The sequence below is a fragment of the Larus michahellis genome, chromosome W (assembly GCF_964199755.1).
Source record: "Larus michahellis chromosome W, bLarMic1.1, whole genome shotgun sequence".
Lineage (NCBI taxonomy): Eukaryota > Metazoa > Chordata > Aves > Charadriiformes > Laridae > Larus > Larus michahellis.
The window spans coordinates 25,009,400-25,031,694 of NC_133929.1; the positions used below are offsets into that span (position 1 = coordinate 25,009,400).

The 22,295-nt window shown below is 47.0% G+C and overlaps 1 protein-coding gene across 1 annotated transcript; it reads right to left on the bottom strand.

Moving 5' to 3' along the window:
• Positions 1–3,496: 3,496 nt before the first annotated feature.
• Positions 3,497–8,110, bottom strand: LOC141735590 (uncharacterized). Its single transcript, XM_074568618.1, has 2 exons — positions 6,798–8,110; positions 3,497–6,675 (listed from the first exon to the last, which is right to left on the bottom strand). The coding sequence occupies exons 1-2, from the start codon at positions 7,921–7,923 to the stop codon at positions 5,270–5,272; spliced, it is 2,532 nt and encodes an 843-aa protein (XP_074424719.1). The 5' UTR covers positions 7,924–8,110; the 3' UTR covers positions 3,497–5,269.
• Between the last annotated feature and the right edge of the window lie 14,185 nt (positions 8,111–22,295).

The window sequence follows — 22,295 nt, forward strand, 5'->3', positions numbered from 1 at the left end:
AATCCCAAGCACTGATATAGGCTGGGCAGTGACTGGCTTGAGAGCAGCCCTGAAGAAAAGGACTTGGGGGTGCTGGTGGACGAGAGGCTCAACATGAGCCGTCAGTGTGCACTAGCAGCCCAGAAAGCCAATCGTATCCTGGGCTGCATCAGGAGAAGTGTGGCCAGCAGGTCGAGGGAGGTGATTCTGCCCCTATACTCCACTCTTGTGAGACCCCACCTGGAGTACTGTGTCCAATTCTGGAGCCCCTACTACAAGAGAGATATGGACGTGCTGGAACGTGTCCAGAGAAGGACCACGAGGATGATCAGAGGGCTGGAGCACCTCTCCTATGAGGACAGACTGAGAGAGTTGGGGTTGTTCAGCCTGGAGAAAAGAAGGCTCCGAGGAGACCTTATAGTGGCCTACCAGTATCTTAAGGGGGCCTACCAGAAAGCTGGTGAGGGACTTTTTAGGATGTCGGGTAATGGTAGGACTAGAGGGAATGGATTAAAACTAGAGATGGGTCGATTCAGACTGGACGTTAGGAAGAAGTTCTTCACCATGAGGGTGGTGAGACACTGGAGCAGGTTGTCCAGAGAGGTGGTGGAAGCCCCATCCCTGAAAGTTTTTAAGGCCAGGCTGGATGAGGCTCTGAGCAACCTGATCTAGTGGGAGGTGTCCCTGTCCATGGCAGGGGGGGTTGGAACTAGGTGATCTTTAAGGTCCCTTCCAACCCCGACAATTCTATGATTCCATGATTCTATGTACTTAGAAAAGCCCTTCTATTTGTCTTTCATATCTCTGGCCAGATTAAATTCCATTTGGGCTTTGGCTTTCCTAACCTCATCCCTGTATGCTCAGACAATGTCTCTGTATCTGTGGTTGGGTGACCTGGGCTGGCTGCCTGTTCCAGCCGGCTACAAGATGGACCACCTGCTGGCCAAAGCTGAGCCAATCAGCGATGGTGGTAGTGCCTCTGTGATAACATGATTAAGAAAGAGTAAAAAACACTCTGCAGCAGCTGTGAGAGAAACAGCCCTGCAGATACCAAGGTCAGTGAAGAAGGAGGGGGAGGAGGTGCTACAGGCAGCAGAGTGGAGATTCCCCTGCAGCCTGTGGAGAAGACCATGGTGATGCAGTTTGTCCCCCTGCAGCCCATGGAGCATCACGTCAGAGCAGATATCCACACTGCAGCCCTTGGAGGACCCCACCCTGGAGCAGGTGGATGTGCCCTTGAAGGAAGCTGTAGCCCGTGGAGAGGAGCCCATGCTGGAGCAAGCTTCTGGCAGAACCTGTGGCCCTGTAGAGAGAAGCCCATGCAGGAGCAGGTTTGTTGGCAGGCTTTGTGACCCCGTGGAAAGGACCCATGCTGGTGCAGTCCATTCCTGTGTATAAATACCAGAAGGGAGGGTGAAAACAAGATGGAGCTAAGCTCTCTTCAGCGGTGCTCAGTGACAAGACAAGAGACAATGGGCACAAGCTGAAGTTCCGTTTGAGAGTCGGGAAACACTTTTTCACTGTGAGGGTGACCGAGCACTGGAACAGGTTGCCCAGAGAGATTGTGGAGTCTCCCTCCTTGGAGATATTCAAAAGCTGTCTGCAGGGGGTTTGGGCCAGGTGACCTCCAGAGGTCCCTTCCAGCCTCAACCATTCTGTGATTTGGTGAACATGTGCATGGGGATGTAATAAATAGAATCATGTTTGTTAATCAAATCAGGCTTTCTTAAAGGCTGGTGAAAAATTACACTGTTTCGACTCTTCACATACTTAAATCGCAGGCATCCAGTGTGCTATCTGGTGCACTTTGACACCTCAAGACCTAAATCACAGGCATCCGGTGTGCTGTCTGGGGCGCTTTGACACCTCAAGGCCTAAATCACAGGCATCTGGTGTGCTTTAACACTTCAAAGGGAAGAGCTAAGTTGTGAGATAAGCTGAAAAGAGTCTCCCCAAGGACACTGATAAAGATGAGGAGCCTTCAGCCTCACGACCATCAGGAGGCGGGACAAGACCGACCCCCTAGCAACACGTCGCTCAGACACGGAATATACCAGGATTGACACATATACGGGAACCAGAAGAGTATATAATCAGCTACTTTCGGGAAGTGGGTGTGCGCCGTTGGCGGAGCAAAGACTCCCCGGCCGCCCAGCGCTGTTTTGCTTGCTGCCGCTTGCTTAATAAACTAATTTGATTAATTGGACTGGTTCCTGTCAATTATTGGGCCACAATCTATAACACGGATAATAAGGAAAGGATCCCCAGGGGTTCCCAAAAAGAACATGCAAGCCAGAATATCTGGTCAATGAGACTATGAATCCCAAACTGAATTTTTAGGTGTCTCACACAGAGAGTGCGTGTGGGAAATCCCTTTGCCCGTGGTTGTAGGCAATCTTGCAGCTATCTTCCTGTGAGATCATTATGGTGTGCAGGCTGGTCCTATATGTGTTTCCTTATCCTTAGGGCACTGCTGCAAAGAAGAAGCAGAAGACTGGGTATACAGTCAAGACTGTCCTGTTAGTGATTACTGTGAAAGCAGCAAGACCCAGGCTTTGGGACAGAGACTGCATCCCTATGCTCTTAGAGATCACAGCTACTGCAGAAAGAGCAAGTGAATCAGAAAGAGCAATGGGGATGCTGCAGAGCTGAAAGACCATATTTATTTCTGGGAACAAAGGAGTAGCAGGTAGGATGGTGGTGATAAAAGAGCTGATGGGACTGTTTTCCTGTTTCTAGCAAAACAGAAAAAAACACACAACAAAACTGCTCTCCTGGAAGTGACTTCTCAGTTACTGCAGCCCCCTACCTTTCTTTCTCTCTCATTCTTGTCCACAGCCTCTCTCAGTCTTCATCTCTCTCTCTGTCTTTCTCTTTCTGCCCCCCTGTCCTCCCCCCAGCATCTCCCCCTCTACCTTGCAACCTCCCTCTCTTTCTCTCAACAGGTCTCAGTCTCTCACTCGTTCTTGATCTTTCTTGCTCTCATTCAATCTCTGAATCTCTGTCCCTCAGTTTCAGCCTGCCTCTCTCGGCTCCTCCCCTCTCCTTCTCTTGCTCTTTCTCTCAGCATTTCTCAGTCTCAGTCTTTCTCCCCCACCCTTAGCCTCAGCCTCTGTCTCTTGCCTTCTCTCCCCTCCCCCCCGGGTCTCAATCTCTCTCATATTTCCAGCCTTGTTCTCTCTCTTTCTCCACCCCTCCTCCTTTCCTTCTCTCTGTCAGTCTTGGCCTCTCTCATCCACTCCTCGCTGTCTCACTCTGTCTCCCTCTAGCTCTCCTTCCCCCATGCCCTCTCTTGCCCTTGGCATGTCTCAAGCTCTCTTTCTCATCCAGTCTTGGCACCCCACTCTCTCTCCTCTCCTCTCCTCTCCTTCCCTTCTTCTCCCTCTCTGGAGTTCTATCAGCATGTCCCTATCTCTCAGTCTTAGCCTCTCTCTTGGCCTCTCTCATGCACGTGGTCTTGCCATCTCTCTTTTTTATCGATCTCTTCCTCTCTCAGTCTCACCACACCCCTCTTGTTCTCTCCTCCCTTTTTTTTTTTTAGGTCTGCCCCCCCAGTCTTTGGAGGTAGCTCTCCCCCCTCCCTTGGCTCCTGTCTGTGTCTCTCTGTCTCACTCTCTACGTGTTTCTCAACCCCTCTCCCCCTCGTTTGGCTTCACTCTCAACCTCTCTGTCTCCTGGTATCAGCTTTCCCCTCTCTTTCTCTCTGTTATAGATTGAGGCCCAATAATTGACAGGAACCAGTCCAATTAATCAAATTAGTTTATTAAGCAAGCGGCAACAAGCAAAACAGCGCTGGGCGGCCGGGGAGTCTTTGCTCCGCCAACGGCGCACACCCACTTCCCAAAAGTAGCTGATTATATACTCTTCTGGTTCCCGTATATGTGTCAATCCTGGTATATTCCGTGTCTGAGCGACGTGTTGCTAGGGGGTCGGTCTTGTCCCGCCTCCTGATGGTCGTGAGGCTGAAGGCTCCTCATCTTTATCAGTGTCCTTGGGGAGACTCTTTTCAGCTTATCGCACAACTTAGCTCTTCCCTTTGAAGTGTTAAAGCACACCAGATGCCTGTGATTTAGGCCTTGAGGTGTCAAAGCGCCCCAGACAGCACACCGGATGCCTGTGATTTAGGCCTTGAGGTGTCAAAGTGCACCAGATAGCACACTGGATGCCTGTGATTTAAGTATGTGAAGAGTCGAAACAGTGTAAGTTTTCACCAGCCTTTAAGAAAGCCTGATTTGATTAACAAACATGATTCTATTTATTACAATCCCCCCCTTTTTTTTTTTTTTTTTTATTTACCATTTTGTGCATCAAATCTTTGGAGTTCAGCGTGACTTAAAGCTAATGTTTCTTCTATTGCTGGTTCCTGATCTAATGACTCGTATTTAGCCCTGAGAAGCATTAAATGGGCAGCTTCCAGTCTGCCCTTTACAATTTCAATTACTCTGTTCAATATACAAGGGCCAAATGTTAATCCCAAAATTAATAGTAGCATAGGTCCCGCAATGGTAGATAATAGCGTAGTCATCCATGGGGAATAATTGAACCAGGATTCATACCAACTTTGCTGTGCTTCTCTTTCTTTCTTTCTTTTTTCTAATCCTTCTCGTAGTTTTGTCATGGTGTCTCTAACTACTCCAGTGTGGTCTGCATATACGCAGCATTCCTCATCCAGAGCAACACACAACCCCCCTTGCTGTGCAAACAATAAGTCCAATCCTCGATGGTTTTGTAATGCTACTTCTGATAAGGATCTCAGGGAGGCCTCTAAAGCACTAATAGATTTCTCTACTTTTTCGAGGTCTTCATCTACAGCTGCTCTAAGGGAATTGAATTGTTGATTTTGTTGAATTAAGGAGGCTGTCCCTGTACCGACTCCAGCTACACCTAAAGCTACCAGCGTAGCCACTGTTAGGGCTGTAAAGGGTTCTCGTTTATTCAAATGATGTTTTGGGACTGTTTGATATTCATAGGCAAATTCCTCTGGGTGATATATAATCTTAGGAACTATTAACACTTGGATACAATAATCCTGGTTTTCATTGAATAATTCCAGCGATAAGCAAGGAGTTACTCCAATGGAGGAGCAGACCCATTTGGTATTCTTTGCTGGTAATAACCAGTCAGCTGGTGGTTTCCTATTTGAGGGGATCATGGTTTTACACAAGTGCTTCTTATTGTGGGGCACATTCCCAATGCACCTCCCCTGCCCGGTTACTTGAGCCAATGTAATTCCCTGGCTCTGACTGATTTCCTTTTTCCACAGACATTGTGAGGGGTTTGACCCATTGATTCATTTAGGGTTAGTAGTTACCCCAATTGCCTCATAAAAAGGTGGCCGAATGTGATAGCACAGCCAGCAATGCTCTGTCAAGTTTGGATAGGTAGCATTCAATACTTGATAACTGGCTTGCACCAATTTCCAAAGAGAATTGCCCCTAGGTTCCTGGGTGTTAATATGTGTTGCTGTTGTTGTAGTAGTCCCAGTATCTGTTCCATTAGGTATCTCCTCATCTGACGAGAGGGATATTTCTCCCGCTAGTACTTCATTCGGTCCCACCAGATCAGGGTCATTAGGGACTATTTCTTTCTTTATGTATATGAGTCCCCCTCTATCGCTTCCAGGTTCCCAATACCGTATTCCCCATGTTTTTCCCAGAAGCCACCCCTCATCAAGAGGTTGTTGTACAGTTAATTCTAGATGGATGCAATTTCCGAGATTGATAATTCCCCCAGATCGATCACGCTGTGGGGGCCTGCATCCCTGAGGGCCCCATTGAACTGTCAAGTATTTATCCGGCCCTGCTACTGGGTTCCAATTTGAGGCGATCGTTTCACATCCCCAGTACGCACAATAATACTGGTTGGGAGCATTGCAATATGTTCTCCCGGAGTTGGAGCTTGGACACAGATAATACCCCATAAGATTTAAACAGGGTTTTATGGGAGCTAACTCACATAAGTGTGTTTTAAATGTCGGTGCCCCAGGACTCGTGACAGTTTGAATCACGTGATGATCTTCCCACCTACTTAATGTCCATTTAAATGGTTGGTGAGAGTATCCGTGTACACCTACAAGATTTAGTAAAATCAGAATTAGAGTGTGGCGAGAAGGGTGGAAACCCGGCTGGCTAATAAGTTTAGTTTGAACACTCATTGCAATTACCCAGTCCTTTTCAGTGCTATCACTCCTCCCGGGGCATTTCGTGCGATTCCCTTGGTTAACACTGAGGCAGTCCTCCCAGTGGCTTTGTACAGTCCCACTCTGCGGGTTCTGTTCTCCACAGCTTTTTACTCCTCTGCCTCGCTCGTCGACTCGGTTGCTTCGAGCCACGAGGGGTATCATCTTCTCGGCAGCAGGGGTAGTCTTCAGGAGAATAAATGCAATTTTTAGTCGCTTGCTTCTGTGCATTTCAGGTGAATCGCACTGAACCCCTTTAAGTGTCTTGCGACAACACACTTTAATAATGTCAATTACAAATGGAGCAGGTTCGCTAGGGTGATAGCAATAGTACTCGGGTTTAATACCCCGTGCAAATATCTCCCGCCATTCACTAGATTGCTCCTGGATTTCACCATTAAATATTTTTATGTTTAGAGCCAATTTGGTGAGCTCACGCTCTTTGTCCCCACAAGGTTGGCAAACCCCTCGAGGGGGTATCCCGTAACGGCAATGGGTCCCCCTCCGTTCTCGACACCCTTTACAAATAAAACAAATAAAAAGGATAACAGTTACAGCTCAGAATGTCACACTTGATTCTTATGTCCCCTGTATCACCGTAACCGTACCCCACTGATATGCTGTAGTCGCTCACTTGTACCACAGTTATATGTGTGTCCATTTACAACCTCCGGAAGGCAATCTTCAGATCTCCAGGCGGGCTTGTCACTTCCCAAGAACAGTCTTTTAATGGTCCTTTTACGCGGCTCGCATGAGTCCAGCCTCTCTCTGCTGTCCGGGTGGCTGTTTCTGTGGTGAGTAAAACGAGATAGGGCCCTTCCCAACGGGGGGGTTAATGAGGACTCTTTCCATGATTTGATTAACACTTTGTCTCCTGGCTTTATGTTATGCATGGCTACATCCAAGGGGGGTCTCTGTACTACTAAGCCCTTATTCCGCAGCTTTTCTCTCCTAGCCATGAGTTGAATTATATAAGGTCTAATTTGTGAATTTTCAAGTTGGGGGTGGTCCTGCGGAATTTCTAAATCATATGGCATCCCATATAACATTTCAAAGGGGGAAATTCCTACATCAGTTCGGGGCTGTGTTCTTATATTCAGTAGTGCTAAGGGGAGGCACTTTACCCATGACATCTTAGTTTCTAACATCAATTTTGTGAGCTGTTTCTTTATTTCCCCATTTACTCTTTCTACCTTTCCCGAGCTTTGTGGATGCCAGGGAGTATGATATTCCCATTTTGTCCCCAAAGAGGAGAGAGCTTCCCTTGCTATTCTTGAAACAAAACGGGAGCCCCTATCAGAGTCTATTACCTCTATGGATCCATACCTAGGGATTATATTTTCCAGCAAAGTCTTCACTACGGTTTGAGCGGTGGCTCTAGCTGTCGGGAATGCTTCCACAAAATGGGTTAGGTGGTCTATGATTACTAATAAGTATTTATATCGTCCCACCTTTGGAAGTTCAGTGAAGTCTAGCTGGATTTTAGCAAATGGTCTGTGAGCCAGTTCCCTTCCCCCCAGGGCTTTTTCCCGTAACTGATGTTTATTGACCCTTTTGCATGTCATACATTCGCTAACTATTCTCTTTGCTATATTGTATACACCAATGCACATATACTTTGTGGCAAACTGATCCACTAACGCCTGAGTTCCCCAATGGGTGTTCTCATGGAATTTCTGCATGATTTTCAAAGCCAGAGGTTTTGGGAGAACTTCCCGGCCATCCGGGAGTGTCCACTTTCCTTTTTCTGTCTCCCTGATTCCCATCTGAGTCAGCTTATCTTTTTCCTGCACTGTAAAACTCAGGATTGAGTGAATTTTTCCGTGTAGATGGCAATGGCTATACTTGGGGTTGTCACATTCATCATAAATTAGACATCTGCAAGGGACTGCATCGATTCCAAAATCCTTCCAACACTCATAACATGGGAATTCGTCTGATTCCTTTCCACAAGTTATACAGTCCTCCCGAGTTCTTTTAGCCTGGATCACCATTAATGCCGCTCTTTTTGCTTCTTGATCAGCAAGATTGTTTCCTCTGACTAATGGGCTTAATCCTTTTTGGTGTCCTTTTAAATGTACTACGGCTATTCCCGCTGGTCCTCGTAATGCTTGTAAGACCTGGACTATTAATTCCTGGTGTATTAATCCTTTTCCTTGAGAATTTATTAAACCTCTTTCTTCCCAAATTTTTCCAAAAGTATGCACTACGCCAAAGGCATATTTTGAATCCGTATATATGGTTCCAATTTTACCTTTTAAAAGTTGCAAGGCTCTTAATACAGCATATAGTTCACAAGCCTGTGCAGACCAACTAGGACTCAGAGGTCCGGATTCTATTACACTAAATGTTTTTCCATCAATGATTGCAAAGCCTGATTTTCTCTTTCCTTCAACTACCCGGGATGATCCATCTACAAATAGCTTTTCTCCTTCTCCAAGTTCTTCCTCATCTAAATCTGGTCTGATTTTCGTTTGCTCCTCAATGTTGTAAAGACAATCATGATTTATTTTGTCACTCGGCTCCCCATACAAAAACTGTGCTGGATTCTGCACGCTTGTTACCTCGAGTTCCAGTTTGGGAGAGGAGATTAGGATGCCTTCATATTTTAGGAGTCGGGCGTCTGTTATCCATTTGTCAGCTTTTTGTTGCAAAATTTCCCTGATATTGTGAGGTGATAATACCCTCAATTCTCCTCCAAAGGTAAATTTATGGGCTTCCTCTACCAAAAGGGCTGCGGCTACTACCGCTTGAAGGCAGGTAGGCCAACCCCTACTTACAGGGTCCAGGAGTTTAGATAAGTATCCCACAGGTTTCCTTCTTCCTGCCCATTCTTGTGCTAATACCCCAAATGCGGTCCCTTCATCAACATTGATAAATAGATAAAATGGTTTCTTTACATCTGGCAGGCTCAAAACTGGGGCATTTACTAAATCAGTTTTTAGTGTTTCTAATTGTTTATCATCATCCTCCGACCATTTCAATAATCCATCCTTAGTTAATTTGGTGTAGAGGAACTTCACCTTTTTGCTATAGTTCTCAATCCATTGCCTGCAATAGCCAAAGAGACCTAATAATTGCCTAACCTGTCTTTTAGTTCTAGGAGCCGGTAATGACAGTATGCCATTCACCCTTTCGGGGTCTAATTTCTTAGTTCCCTTGCTTAGTCTGTGTCCCAGATATTTTACTTCTTTCTCAACAAATTGTAGTTTTGATTTTGATACCTTCAATCCTTGTAAACTCAAAAAATTTAGTAACTTAATACTTTCCTGCCTCACTTTTTCTTCGCTATCACCAGCTAGGAGCAAATCATCCACATATTGGACCAGTGTGATTCCTTCACTTAACTCATACCCCTTCAGGATTTGTTCTAAGGCTTGTCCGAACAAGTTCGGAGATTCGGTAAACCCTTGGGGCAATACCGTCCACCGTAATTGTTTCCGATGGTTATCTGGGTCTTCCCATTCAAAAGCAAAGTAATCTCGGCAATCTTCTTTGAGGGGGCATGCCCAGAATGCATCCTTCAGATCTATTACACTATACCATTGATTATCGTGCCCTATTTGACTCAGGAGGGTGTGTGGATTCGCCACTACCGGGAATCTAGCTATTGTTCTCTGGTTAATTTCTCGAAAGTCATGTACTAACCTATATTTTCCATCCGGCTTTTTTACAGGCAGGATGGGAGTATTAAAAGGAGACATACAGGGTTCTAGCAACCCCTTTTCAAGTAATCTTTGGATCTCAGGTTTCAAACCTAGCCTCCCTTCTCTAGGAAGGGGGTATTGTTTTATCCTGACTGGTATTTCTGGATTCTTTATTGTTACTGAAAAGGGTTCAATATCTAACTTACCTACTGTTTCCGGGGTGTACCAGACTTCAGGATTTATTTTCTCTTCATCTCTTACTCGTAAGGGACACAGTTTAATTTTTAGTGTTTCATTTTCTACTTCTAAGCCAATTCCTAATTCAATCATCAAATCTCGGCCCAATAAATTATAGTCTGCTTCAGGCATGAGTAGCAGGGACCCCACCCCTACCTTAGAATGGGTTTCAAAAAACACATCCTTTATTACGGGTACTCCAAAAGGTTCTCCTTTTGCTCCAATAACCTGTATAGTCGCCGAGGATATTTTACATCCTTGGGGCAATTTTTGAACGGTAGATCTTTCTGCTCCCGAGTCCACTAGGAACTCAATGTCTTGTTACTGGGGACCCACTTTTGGTTTTATCAAGGGCTCTGTTTTTTCTCGGGTTCCCAGCAAATAGAGCCCCTGACACCCCTAGTCTTCTTTGAACATTTTCTCATCCATCATTCTCTTTCTGCAGTCCTTTTTAACATGCCCTTTTCTTCCACAATAAAAACAAACCACAGTTCCCCATTCTCTCCCTCTTAAAGGTTTTCGGGTCTCCTGTCTTATCTGGCGAGTTTCAAACCCTTTTCCAGGGGTTGACGTCCTTTGCCCTTCTCTGACTGCAGCTACCAACATTCTGGCTTGTTTCTTATGTATTTCCTCCTCCCTGCGGACATACACTTTCTGGGCTTCCCTTAACAATTCATCCAAACCCCTATCCTGCCAATCCTCCATTTTCTCCAGTTTCTTTCTAATGTCCATCCATGATTTAGCTACAAATTGGGTTTTTAACAAGGCTTGCCCTACCGGTGTACTAGGGTCCAGCCCTGAATACAATTGGAGGTTCTTTCTCAATCTCTCTAACCATTCCGTAGGGGTTTCATCTTTCTTTTGATGTTCACTAAAGGCTTTGTTTATATTCTGTCCCCTAGGGACAGATTCCCTTATCCCCTGGACAATTATGGTCCTCAGATCTTGCATATGACCTCTGTCTATTTCGTTTTGGTTATTCCAATTAGGTCTCTGAAGAGGCCATTTAATATCTGCCACAGGACCCTGCTGGTGTTGTTGGTCCCAAATCCTCATCCCAGCTCTCCTGATCATTTCCCTTTCTTCTGCAGTGAACAATATGCCCAATATGGCCTGCAGTTCATCCCAGGTATAAATGTTGGGTCCTAGGAACTGGTCTACCCGTTCTGAAACTCCTAGGGGATCCTCTAACAAGTTTCCCATTTCTTTCTTAAATTCTCTAACGTCCCCGGAGTTCAGAGGGACAGAAACATATCCCATGCCAGGTTGCGCTCCCCCCATAGCAACTTCCCTAAGCGGATATAAGTTACTTTTATCCTCCCCCATCCTAGTTTGACTTCGAGTTACTCGTCTAGTTTCAGAAGAACCAGAGGGAGAATCTGTATTGAAAAAGTCTGGCGCTGTTGGGGGTGGTGAAGGCTGTGGCGGTGGTGCTGGTGGTACATAAGGGGGGGGTGAGGTAGGGATTTCATCCTCATCCCGGGGTTTTTTCCTACCCCCCTGTTTCTTCTCTCTCAAGTGATATAGATTTACTCTCGTCTCTGACCTTATCCACAAGTGTGCATATTCACTCTCCTCCAGGCTAAAGAGTTCCTTAGAATTAACATAAATATGTAAAGCCTGGCATATCCAATCTTCAAAGGACCCAAAAACGGGCCAATACAGGTGGTCACTTCTAATTTGTTTCCCACCCCAAACTTCCATACAATAATGTACCATTTTTGCTTTATCCTTACCCTGCCTAGAAGGGTAATCATCCCAATATTTAATCATTAATCCTAACGGACTGTCTGGCGGTATCTGGGGTAACCTAACCTTAGGCACCGACCCACCCATGGGATCAGAAGGCTTGCTTTTCTTCTGTCCCATCTTCCGGAGTGCCTTCACACACACACACAATCTTTTCCCCCTGTTCGTGGCCCAGTCCCTCGCGGGAGATGGGAACCGCACTACTAAGGGGTCCGCACTTGCTTCGTCCTCAAGTGGACGTCTCACACAGGCACACTCCAGGATACCCAACCCCAACCGAACGGATCACCGGCCTATACTTACTCACTCCTGAGTCTTCGTTCGGGTCTTCGTGCACAAAGTTTACGGGGTTGCCGGCTTTTATTTGCTTGCTGCCGAATTTCGAGTTTGTCGGTAGAGGTTTTGGGTGTAAAAACCCCCAACAGGGGCCGCTTACTCAGCGGGGCGCCCCCCCCGTGAGGTTTACAGCCAAATTGCCTCTATCCGAGTCACGGCACCAAATTTGTTATAGATTGAGGCCCAATAATTGACAGGAACCAGTCCAATTAATCAAATTAGTTTATTAAGCAAGCGGCAACAAGCAAAACAGCGCTGGGCGGCCGGGGAGTCTTTGCTCCGCCAACGGCGCACACCCACTTCCCAAAAGTAGCTGATTATATACTCTTCTGGTTCCCGTATATGTGTCAATCCTGGTATATTCCGTGTCTGAGCGACGTGTTGCTAGGGGGTCGGTCTTGTCCCGCCTCCTGATGGTCGTGAGGCTGAAGGCTCCTCATCTTTATCAGTGTCCTTGGGGAGACTCTTTTCAGCTTATCGCACAACTTAGCTCTTCCCTTTGAAGTGTTAAAACACACCAGATGCCTGTGATTTAGGCCTTTAGGTGTCAAAGTGCACCAGATAACACGCTGGATGCCTGCGATTTAAGTATGTGAAGAGTCGAAACAGTGTAAGTTTTCACCAGCCTTTAAGAAAGCCTGATTTGATTAACAAACATGATTCTATTTATTACATCTCTATCTATCCCTTTTTCTCACCCCCCAAACGCCTCAATCTCTCTCTTTCCCCCCCTCAATATAAATCGCTCTCTCTCTGTTTTACTGCCTTTTCCTCTCCCTCTTCCTATCTACCTACACCCCCTGTCTCAGGTGTCTCTCAGTCGCGCCTCTCTCTGTCCCTCTGTCAGTATTTGGACCAGTCTCTCTGTCTCAGCCTCTCTCTCGCCCCTCCCCCCCCTCGGTCCTGGCCCCTCTCTCACCTTTCTCCCTGTCTCGGCCCTTCTCTAGCTCTGTCAAGCCTTTGGATTTCTCTCTCTTTCTCTGCACTTCTGCCTCTCTCTCGGCCTCACTCTCTCTCTCTGTGTCCCAGCCTATTGCTTTGTCTCAGTCTCCCCCCCTGCCTTTGGACCTTGCCTCTCCTTCTCTCTCTCTCAGGGTCTCTCTTGGTCTCAGCCTCCCCCCCCCTCCGTCTCACTCACTCTCTCAATACCACACCCCTTCCCTTGTCTCAGTCCTGGCCTTTCTCTCTGCCTTGGCCTCCCCCTTTCCCTCTCTGTCTCTCTCACTCTGTCTTTAAGTCTCTCTTGGCATGTATCAATCTGTCTTACCCATGCCCCCCCCCCCGCATTGCCCTCCCTCTCTGGGTCTCTGCCCCTCTTTCTTTAAGTCTTTCTTGAAGTTGTTACCGTAAAACCCTCTAAGACTTGTTTTGAGTTTTAGAAGGCAGGCATTCTTTATTTACAGCGCTGGATGCACGGGGGATCGTTCCTCCTAGCGTGCATACCCTATGTCAAACACAACACAGTTTTTATTAGGCTATCACATACATATGCATTTTGATTTCCTGGAATGGTTACACATCTTCACTCAAATTCTTGGAACTCATTTACATAGTCCCCTCCTATAGAACGCATGCGTGGTCGAGTCGTGGTGGTCCCTCTGGTGGTCCTCAGTGGCCGTAGACTCCAAAACTTGTGGTGACTGCTTGGTGAACTCAGTCGATCTAGCCATATATGGTTCTTCTTTGGCTTGCAGTATGTTTCGGTGGTCAGTCTGTTCCCGTTCCTAGGTACCTGCCTTATTCTTAACCAACCAGCTGTGAAACTCAACTTTTCCTGTTATTCATGCTGTCTTGTACTAATGGCACTATTGATTTATAACTTATAAGAATTTTGCTGAACTACCAGGTTACCTTTATTCATTGGCTTTAATCTGATATCACTGTGTCTCAGTCTTTCTCTGCATTGCCCTCCCTCTCTGGGTCTCTGCCCCTCTCTCTTTAAGTCTTTCTTGCCATGTCTCAGTCTCTCTCTCTCATCCTTGTCCTCTGCCCCTCTCCCCCAGTCTCACCCCCTTCACCCCCCCTTCTTGGTTATGGCCTCTCTCTCATGCGCATTTGGACCTCTTCCTCTCTCTACCCTCTCTTAGCCTTTGCATCTCTCTTGCTAGTTCTACATTTCTCTCTGTCTTGGCTTCCCTCTCTTTGTCTTGCCCTCAGCCCCTTTCTTTCTTGCCCCCCCATATGCAGAAAGTGCAGTTAGTTAGAAGAGACTTAACTGAAAAGTAAGATTACCAGAAAAAAAAAAAAAAATTGGTTCTATTTTACCTCAAACTAGGACTCTCAGTCTCAGCTCCCTACTCAAGCTCTTACACTCTCTCTCTCGGCCGCCCCTCCTTCCCATTTTGGCCTCTCCCAAAACTTTGGATACCCCCCCTTTGCCTCTTTCTCTCTCTGTGTGACACTTCCCCCTAGTCTTAGCTTCTCTCTCAATCTGAATTGGACCCTCCCTCTCCCCTCCCCCTGTCCCTCCTGGTATGTGTCAGTCTCTTTCTCTCCCAGCTTTGTTCATGCCCTTTCCCTCTTGGCCTCTGTGGAATAATTACCAAATTGGCTAAAAATACAAAAGTACAGCACTGTTCACACATTAAGGAAAAGTATAAAATCAAGAGGCTTCTGAGGTAGAAAATAGCCGCAGCTGGCATGAAGGACACAACATCTGTGGTTCCCTGATAAGGATGCTTGTGAAGCTACATGAGGTACAGGATGGGATGCAATTATTCCGCGGCTTTACCTTATGATGTATAGCGGATACAGGAATGGGATGATACCATGACACAGATAAACTGCCAATTAGCTGCCCGCTCGATACTCAGAGCCAACATTTTGTCAAATTTTGATGAAATGCTGTCCTTTGTGCGAACTTTGCTCATTATAATGTCATTATAATACGAAAACACACCTCCATCCCAAAGGCTACCCGCCTCCAAGGTGCAACCACTCCTTCTTGAGTCTGCGCCCTGAATTTCTCGTAAACTATACCTTTAGTTGTGAAGCGAGAGAATTTTACACCAATCATGATAAAAGTATGTATGACTAAAGTCACTCAAACTCCACCTTGAAGATAACAAATAGTATAAAAATAGCCCGAGAGAGGGGGGATACCCAGGGAAGACACCATCGCAAAGAATTCCATCACTGACTTCTGGGATCAGTCGACGGGCTGAGCCTCTCTTCCCCCCTCCATAGGGACGCCTTTGGGTAAGACTTAGACTATACCGAGTCCTTCCTCGGGAAACTTAGAAATTTCTCTAGAGACTCTCTTTCCTACATTTATAGCCAGGCTGTATCGCTTATAACTTTGTCGCGCGTTTTGTATATGTAGCAATACTTTCATTTGCACGTGCTTTGCAGACAGTGTATTTATCACCGGCAATCCTAAGAACCTATATATCTGTTGCTTAAATAAACTACACTGTTTAAGTAGCTAGTCGTTTTGGTTTCTCACTGAACGCGACCAAAGACTGGAGAGTGGCCGTGCTAGTTCAGGAGCACGACTAGACTGAAGGTGCAGTCCACTATTAGTGTATCCAAATCGCAATAGTTTAATACATATTAAACGTGATTAGACTGATAGTGCTGAATTGGGCATCACTCAGAATTTAAACCTAGCCGCACCTAGCCTCCCACCTCGGTGAGGAGTGTTAGAATGCAAGGGGGTTTATTTTCTGCCAAAACCGCTTTGCCCCTTTTACGTAACAGCCTCTCCCTCCCCCCCCCCCCACCTCTGTCTCAGCCTTTGGATCCCCTCCTCTTGGCCTTGGCCCCTCTCCCCATCTACTCTCTGTCTCTTGCCCTCTCATACTCTCTCTAAGTCTCTTGTAGCATGTATCATTGTGTCTTGCCTGGCATCTCTCCTTCCCTCCCCCCAGCACACCTGCACTTTCTCTTTCAGCTCCTCTCTTGTTAAGTCTCTTTTGGCATGGATCAGTCTTGTGCTCTCTTGGTTTTGTGCTCGTGCACACTCTTGTCCTTGGCCTCTTCCCCCTCTCTCGGGGTCTCCTCCCCCCTTGGTCTCTCCCTCTTTCTCTCAGCCATGGCCTCTGGCCTTTCTCACTCATGCACGCTCCACCTCTCTCTGTCCCTGCCTCCCTCTCTCTGGACGTTGCCCACTGTATCTCGACTCCCCAAGCAATCTCTCTCCCTCTCCCTGTTTCATGCTCTCCCCCTTCCTCCGACCTCAATCTTTCCCCCCCTTCAGTCTCGTCCTCCTTTTGGTGTTGCCCTCTCTCTAAGACTCTCTCACCCCACCCCCCTCAGCCACTCTGTCTAGATCCCTCTTCTTCCCTAGGTCTCTCTCTTTTTCTTGTCTCAAACTCTTGATCACGCTCTCTTTATCAGCATGTCTCAATCTCTCTCTCTATGTCATAGCATAGCCCCCTCCCCCCCCGCCTCTCTCGGTTTTGCCCCCCCTCAACCTTTGAATCTCTTTTTGTCTCAACTTCTCTCCCTCTCCCCACCTCCACCCCCTGGTCTATCGCTTTCTCTCTTGCCCTTGCCTCTACCCCACCCACCCCCTCCCGTTTTGGCCGCACATTCTCTCTCTCTCAAGTCTTTGGATCTCTTCCTTCCCCCCCCCCCCGATGTCTTTCTTTTCCTCACTCTCACCCTCTCTGTCTCTCATACTCGGTCTCTCGTTCTCAGTCTCTACCCCCTCTCTGTCTTTGGATCTCTCTCTCCCCACCTCCCCCCACCCTTCTCTATCTTTGACTCCCTCTTCCTCTCCTCCCCTGGTCTTGCCCACCTCCCCGGTGGCTCTCTGCCTTGTCCCCTCTCTTTCCCTCTCTCCACCTCCCCATCTTGTCCTCAGTCTCTCGACCTCTCTTGCCCCCTCTCCCTGCCCCTCTCTCTCTCACCTCTGCCCCTCCCCCTCGGACACACTCTCTCAGCACCGGCCACTGTCTTGGCCTCGCCCACCCGCTCTCATCCTGTGCGTCTTTGTCTCGCTGCCTTTGGACTTCTCTCTTTCTCTCTATCTCAGTCTCTGCTTCTCTCGGTCTCTCTTTTGCCCTCGCCCTCTCTCTGCTGCCCCTGCCTCAGCCTCTATGTTTCTGTCTTGCTCTTGCACACCTGCATTTCGATCCCCCCACCCCCGTGCTCTCTCGGCCTCTCTCTCTCTCTCTCTCAGCATTTGGATTCCTGCTCCCCTCTATTTCTCCCTTACTCCCTCCCCTAAGTCTCATCCACTATCTCTTGCCCTCTTTCACCCCCTGAAGGTCTCAGTGTGTGTGTCTCCCCCGCCCCCTTCCTTCCCATCCCCCCAGCCATGTCTCCCCCTCCTGCCTCCCTCCCTCCTGGTCTTGGCCTCTCCCCCACCTCTGTTGGTTTCAGCCTCTCCAGATCTCTCCCTCAGCCTCGGCCTCTCTTTCAGTCTCAGTTTCTCTATCTTGATCTCCATCTCTCTCTGACCCTTTCAGCCTCACCCCCCGCCCTCTTACCCTCTGGATCTCTCTCTCGGCCTCAGTCTCTCCTCAGTCAGGCCTCAGTCTCTCCTCAGTCATGCGGTGCCTCTCACTCTCAGTGTGCCTCTATCTCTCTCGTGGAATTTCTCGGTGTGTGCCCCTCTCTTTCTCTCAGTATCTCGCCCCCTCAGGCAACTTCTCCTGCCTTTCTCTCCCTGTAAGTTTCTCTCTTTTGGTCCCACACTCTATCTCAGTGTGCTATTCTTCCTACTTTGGGCTCACTCTCTTACAGTCTATCTCCCCTCCTTCCCATGCCACGCTCTCTCTTGGTCTCTCCCCTGGTCTCTTTTTCTGTCTCTGCCTCTCTCTCTTGGTCTCTGTAGTAATCCTGAAGACCATTGTACATCGAGGAGTCTCTTACGGCCTCTCTCTCTCTGTGTCTTGTTCTAGCTGTGCCTCTTTTTATTTCTCTCATCATCTCTCTTTCTCACTCTCCCTCTCCCTGTTTCTCCCCGTCTCCCTCTCTCTGTTCCCTTTGCCTTTTTTCTTGGTTTCGATCTCTGTCTTTCTTGCTCCTCTTTTCTGTCTGACATTCTCCCTCTCTGTCTCTTCAGTTCTCATTCACTCTCTTTGCCTCTCTGTCTCCGTTTTGTTCTCTGTGCCTTTCCCTCTCTGTCCATTCCCCTCTCCCTCTGTCTCCCTTCCTCTTATTCATCTGCCTCTCTCCCCCACTCTCTCAATAGCTCTCCCTGACTTTCTCTCTTGCTTTTTTTCCTCACTCCTCTCATGCTGTCTGTCTTTCCATTTATTTCTATGTCTCATTCTCTATTTCTCTGTACGCTTCCCCCCTCCCTTGTCTGTCACACACTCTCTCTCTCCTGTCAGTGTCACTCACACTCTCTCCCCCGGCTCTCTTTGTGCCTCTGGCTCTCCCTGCATCTTTCTCTCTGCATGTCTCTCCCCCCCATCCCTCTCCACTGAGCGCTCTCTCCTCCCCCCCCCTTGCCTCTTTCCCTCTCACTGTTTTGCTCTTGCTCATTCTCTCTTCTCTTGTCTCTCTGTTTGCCCTCTATCTCTGCCTGTCTCTCTCTCATGCTGTCTCTCCCTACTTCTCTCACTCATGCTCTCTCGGTGTCTCTCCGTGCTCTGTCTCCCCCACATGTGCTCATGCATGCTCTCTCCATCCCTCTCTCTACCTTTCTGTTTCCCTGACTCCTCACTCATTCTCTGTCTCTCTCCCCATCTCACTTTCTAATAATTTCTCTGCCTCTTTCCCTCTTGATCTGCCTCTCTCTGTCTCCCTCCCTTCTCATTCTCTCTCTGCCTCTCTAATTCTTTCTCTCTCCCTCTTGCTCTCTGTCCCTCTGCCTCTCTCGCTATCTCTGCCTTCTCAGTTGTCTCTCTCTCACATCCTGTCTCTTTATAGCTGTCTCTCTCCCTCTCTCTGTTCCGTGCTCATGTGCCCCTCCCCCCTTTCCCTCCCCCCTTTCCCTCCCAGAAATACTAATCTAATCTAATCTAATCTAATCTAATCTAATCTAATCTAATCTAATTAAAATAGCCAGCACAGTTGCTGGAAGTTAGTAGTGCCACCCCAAGTTTCTCTGCTGCATTAAGTGGACTCAAACAGCTTTTGTCAAGCTAAACTCACTTCCATATAAATGCCTTCAGGCTCAAAAACAACTGCTAGTTGGTCACTAATGCCAGAGACCACTTGGAAAAAATGAAGTACAGCTCTGCTATGTCTTGGAACACTCATCAAGATGGCTACAAAGCAAGCACACACAACCCCTGCCATCCAACACAGAACTATCAATCAGCATCAGGATTCCCACATCCAATGTGGCTTGGGGAAGGGGTGAGGTCCTAATGGCAGCAGTGTTTGCAAACAGGAAATGCATCAGACACCAAACTCCGAAGAAGGAAGAGAACACATTTTTCATGATCTAGGACTTGAACCAAATCCCAGGCTTGGCATACAGTTTTAGAGACTCACTTGCCTCAGGATTCAGGCCGATCAGAACATCCCCTATCTCTGCTGGGTGAATAAGTGACATGTTACTGTCCAGAACTCCTTGGAGGCCAAGTCACACTTCACTGCCCTTGGATGCTGGAGGATCAGGAAGGACATGTCTCTGTCTCCTAAACAGTGAGGAACCATCCCAGATTGCTGTCAGCCAAAGAGCATCTGGCAGCCATGGAACTCAAATCTCCCAAAATCATAAGAGAGAACACAGGCCCAGACTGTATACTTCTCTTTCTTCCAAGGCCAGGGGTAGGGAGAGAAAATGGTCTGGTAACTTCCCCTGAGCCTTCTCTTCTACAGTCTGCCTGGAACTCAGTCCTTACCTACACTCCTCCTCATATTATGGCAGAGACCTTCCTGTGCAAAAGGAGGTAAGGACAAGCTGTACCTCCAAATCACTCTGCATATCACTGCAATACCTACACAGATATTAAGGACCCTGAGGACTAAACAAATGCATGAGGTTGCCTGGAGCCTCATTTGATGTGCCAGGGACTAGGCTCATGCTGTGTTTTGTGATTGGAAGTGACTGCAGAGACTAGTAGACGCTTATCAACACAGGACAGGACAGGATAGGATAGGATAGGATAGGATAGGATAGGATAGGATAGGATAGGATTTTCAGTTGGAAGGGACCTACAACGATCATCTAGTCCAACCGCCTGACCAAGTCAGGGCTGACCAAAAGTTAAAGCATGTTATGAAGGGCATTGTTTAAATGCCTCTTAAACACTGACAGGCTTGGGGACCACCTCTCTAGGAAGCCTGTTCCAGTGTTTGACCACCCTCTCAGTAAAGAAATGCTTCCTAATTATCCCCACACACTCACCCTATAATTCCCTGGTGTGGCCAGTCTGTAAGCCCAATGGGAATTGGCAATTGACAATTGATTACCAGCGTCTGAATGCCAACACAGGCTCCTTGACAGCTGCAGTGCCTAACATAGCTGAAAGAATCATACAGCAACAACCGATCATTCTACAATGACCCTTTAAGGTCTTGAAACCTGTGCTGGCAGGAGCCCCCTCCCCTGTGAGGGTTGCACAGTGAGAAAGAGTGAGGAAGTGGTATGCACAATTAGTTCACTATTGCCACATACAGCAGACAGAGGAGGGAACCCCCAGAGTGCTCCAAATACAAGATTCGTCCTCTAACCACCCAGACACAGAACCTCCTCCCTCATGCATAAAACTTGTTTCTCCATTTGAACCCCGCCTGAAGAATGTACGGATTAGGAATCTGTTGTTGGTTGAAGGAACTGAGAAGCTTACTTGAGCATGGAAAAACCAAAAGAAATTACCCCTCAGGAAATCTAGTGATATGGCAGTAATCTAACAGCAGTCCAGAAAAAAAGGTGTGTGTGTGGGGAATCAGAAAAAAAACCCCAAACCCCCAACTTTGTCTCCTGCTGTCTCCTGTTGTATGAATTTGTTTGCTCCTTTTTTGTGGACCTCTTAGAGACACTCCACAGAATGACTGAACTCTTGCCTTCTTAACCCTTTCATCACTGTATTACGATTGTTTTTTATTTTTAAAAGGATATAAACCCTGAAGACTCCCATCAACATATATGTGTGGGCAGCCACTGATGCTCACGGGAAGGACCATCGGACCCACACTAGGCAGATCACCTTTTTCACTATTTTCTGCTCTATATATGTTTTACAGGTTATCAACAACCATCGTGGGACTTATATTTTTGATTGTTAAGTGGGTTATTCCTTGCATTGCCTGTCTGATTTTTATTATGCTTGGTTTTGTACTTTGCTAGGGAAAGATGGCGTGGGAGAAGTTTGTATTCGTACTTAGTGTATGTATAATCTTGCCTCAGTCAGTTGTAAATTTGAATCCCAGTTTTGGCATGGGAGTCAATACAAAGGTTTATGCACATTTGGAACCATACGGACTAGGGGATGTGCATCACACTCCCTAGTTCCGCAACAGAAGAGTCCAAATTTACAACGATTAGTCTAAATCTTACAAAAATATTGAAAATAATTTAAGACCCCTTTTTCTTGACCAGAAAGAGGGTCAATCATGGAAAAGTAACAGGGTGTGGATTTTAATACCCAAGGGCTTTTGTATCAACTTCCGAGCAATTCTGTTTGAGAATATTTATGGAACCAAATTTGTTATCAGTCCTTAACCAATAGTTCTAGTAAGTTGTATTCCCAGTTAAATATGTCTTAGATATGCTTTTGGAGAATTAAATGCACAGGTACAAGAAGTCTCCAAGATGACACTCCAAAACCAATTAGCATTGCACATGCTGTTGCTTAAAGAACAAGGAGTGTGTGGCATGCTAAATAGCCGTATTAGCATCCACAATGTCACTACCTCCATAGAAGATGACCGTGCAAGGATGAAGGAAGTCGCAGATAAAACCAGAGAATTGTTCCAATCGCTCCAACTGAAGGATTGGTTTGATGGACTGAGTCCTGGATCATGGATCTCTTCTCTTCTGCAAACTTTGGGACTCACGGGGTGGGGAAAGTGGCTAGCGCAAATTGTAATAGCTTTGTTAATAGGATTTATATTCTTAATGGTAGGGATTGCTGTGATGCAAAGTATGACTACCTGTTTGTTCTCTTTACTCCTACCATCCACTCTCGTGGTCATGTTCCATCTTGAAATCATTAGGAGTGACAAGGTGGGGAAAATGGCTTGTAAATATCACCCTTATGATATTGTGTGATTCAATGCTAGGCCTTACAGAAGTTATATGTATGATCTCTCTTTCTGTC

What these genes read in the sequence shown, in the direction of transcription:
- LOC141735590 (XM_074568618.1), bottom strand. Translation starts at nt 7,923, where the DNA reads ATGGGAATCAGGGAGACAGAAAAAGGAAAGTGGACACTCCCGGATGGC. An exon ending in TGGACACACATATAACTGTG is followed by an intron (nt 6,676 to 6,797) that starts GTACAAGTGAGC and finishes TTATTTGTAAAG; the next exon opens with GGTGTCGAGAACGGAGGGGG.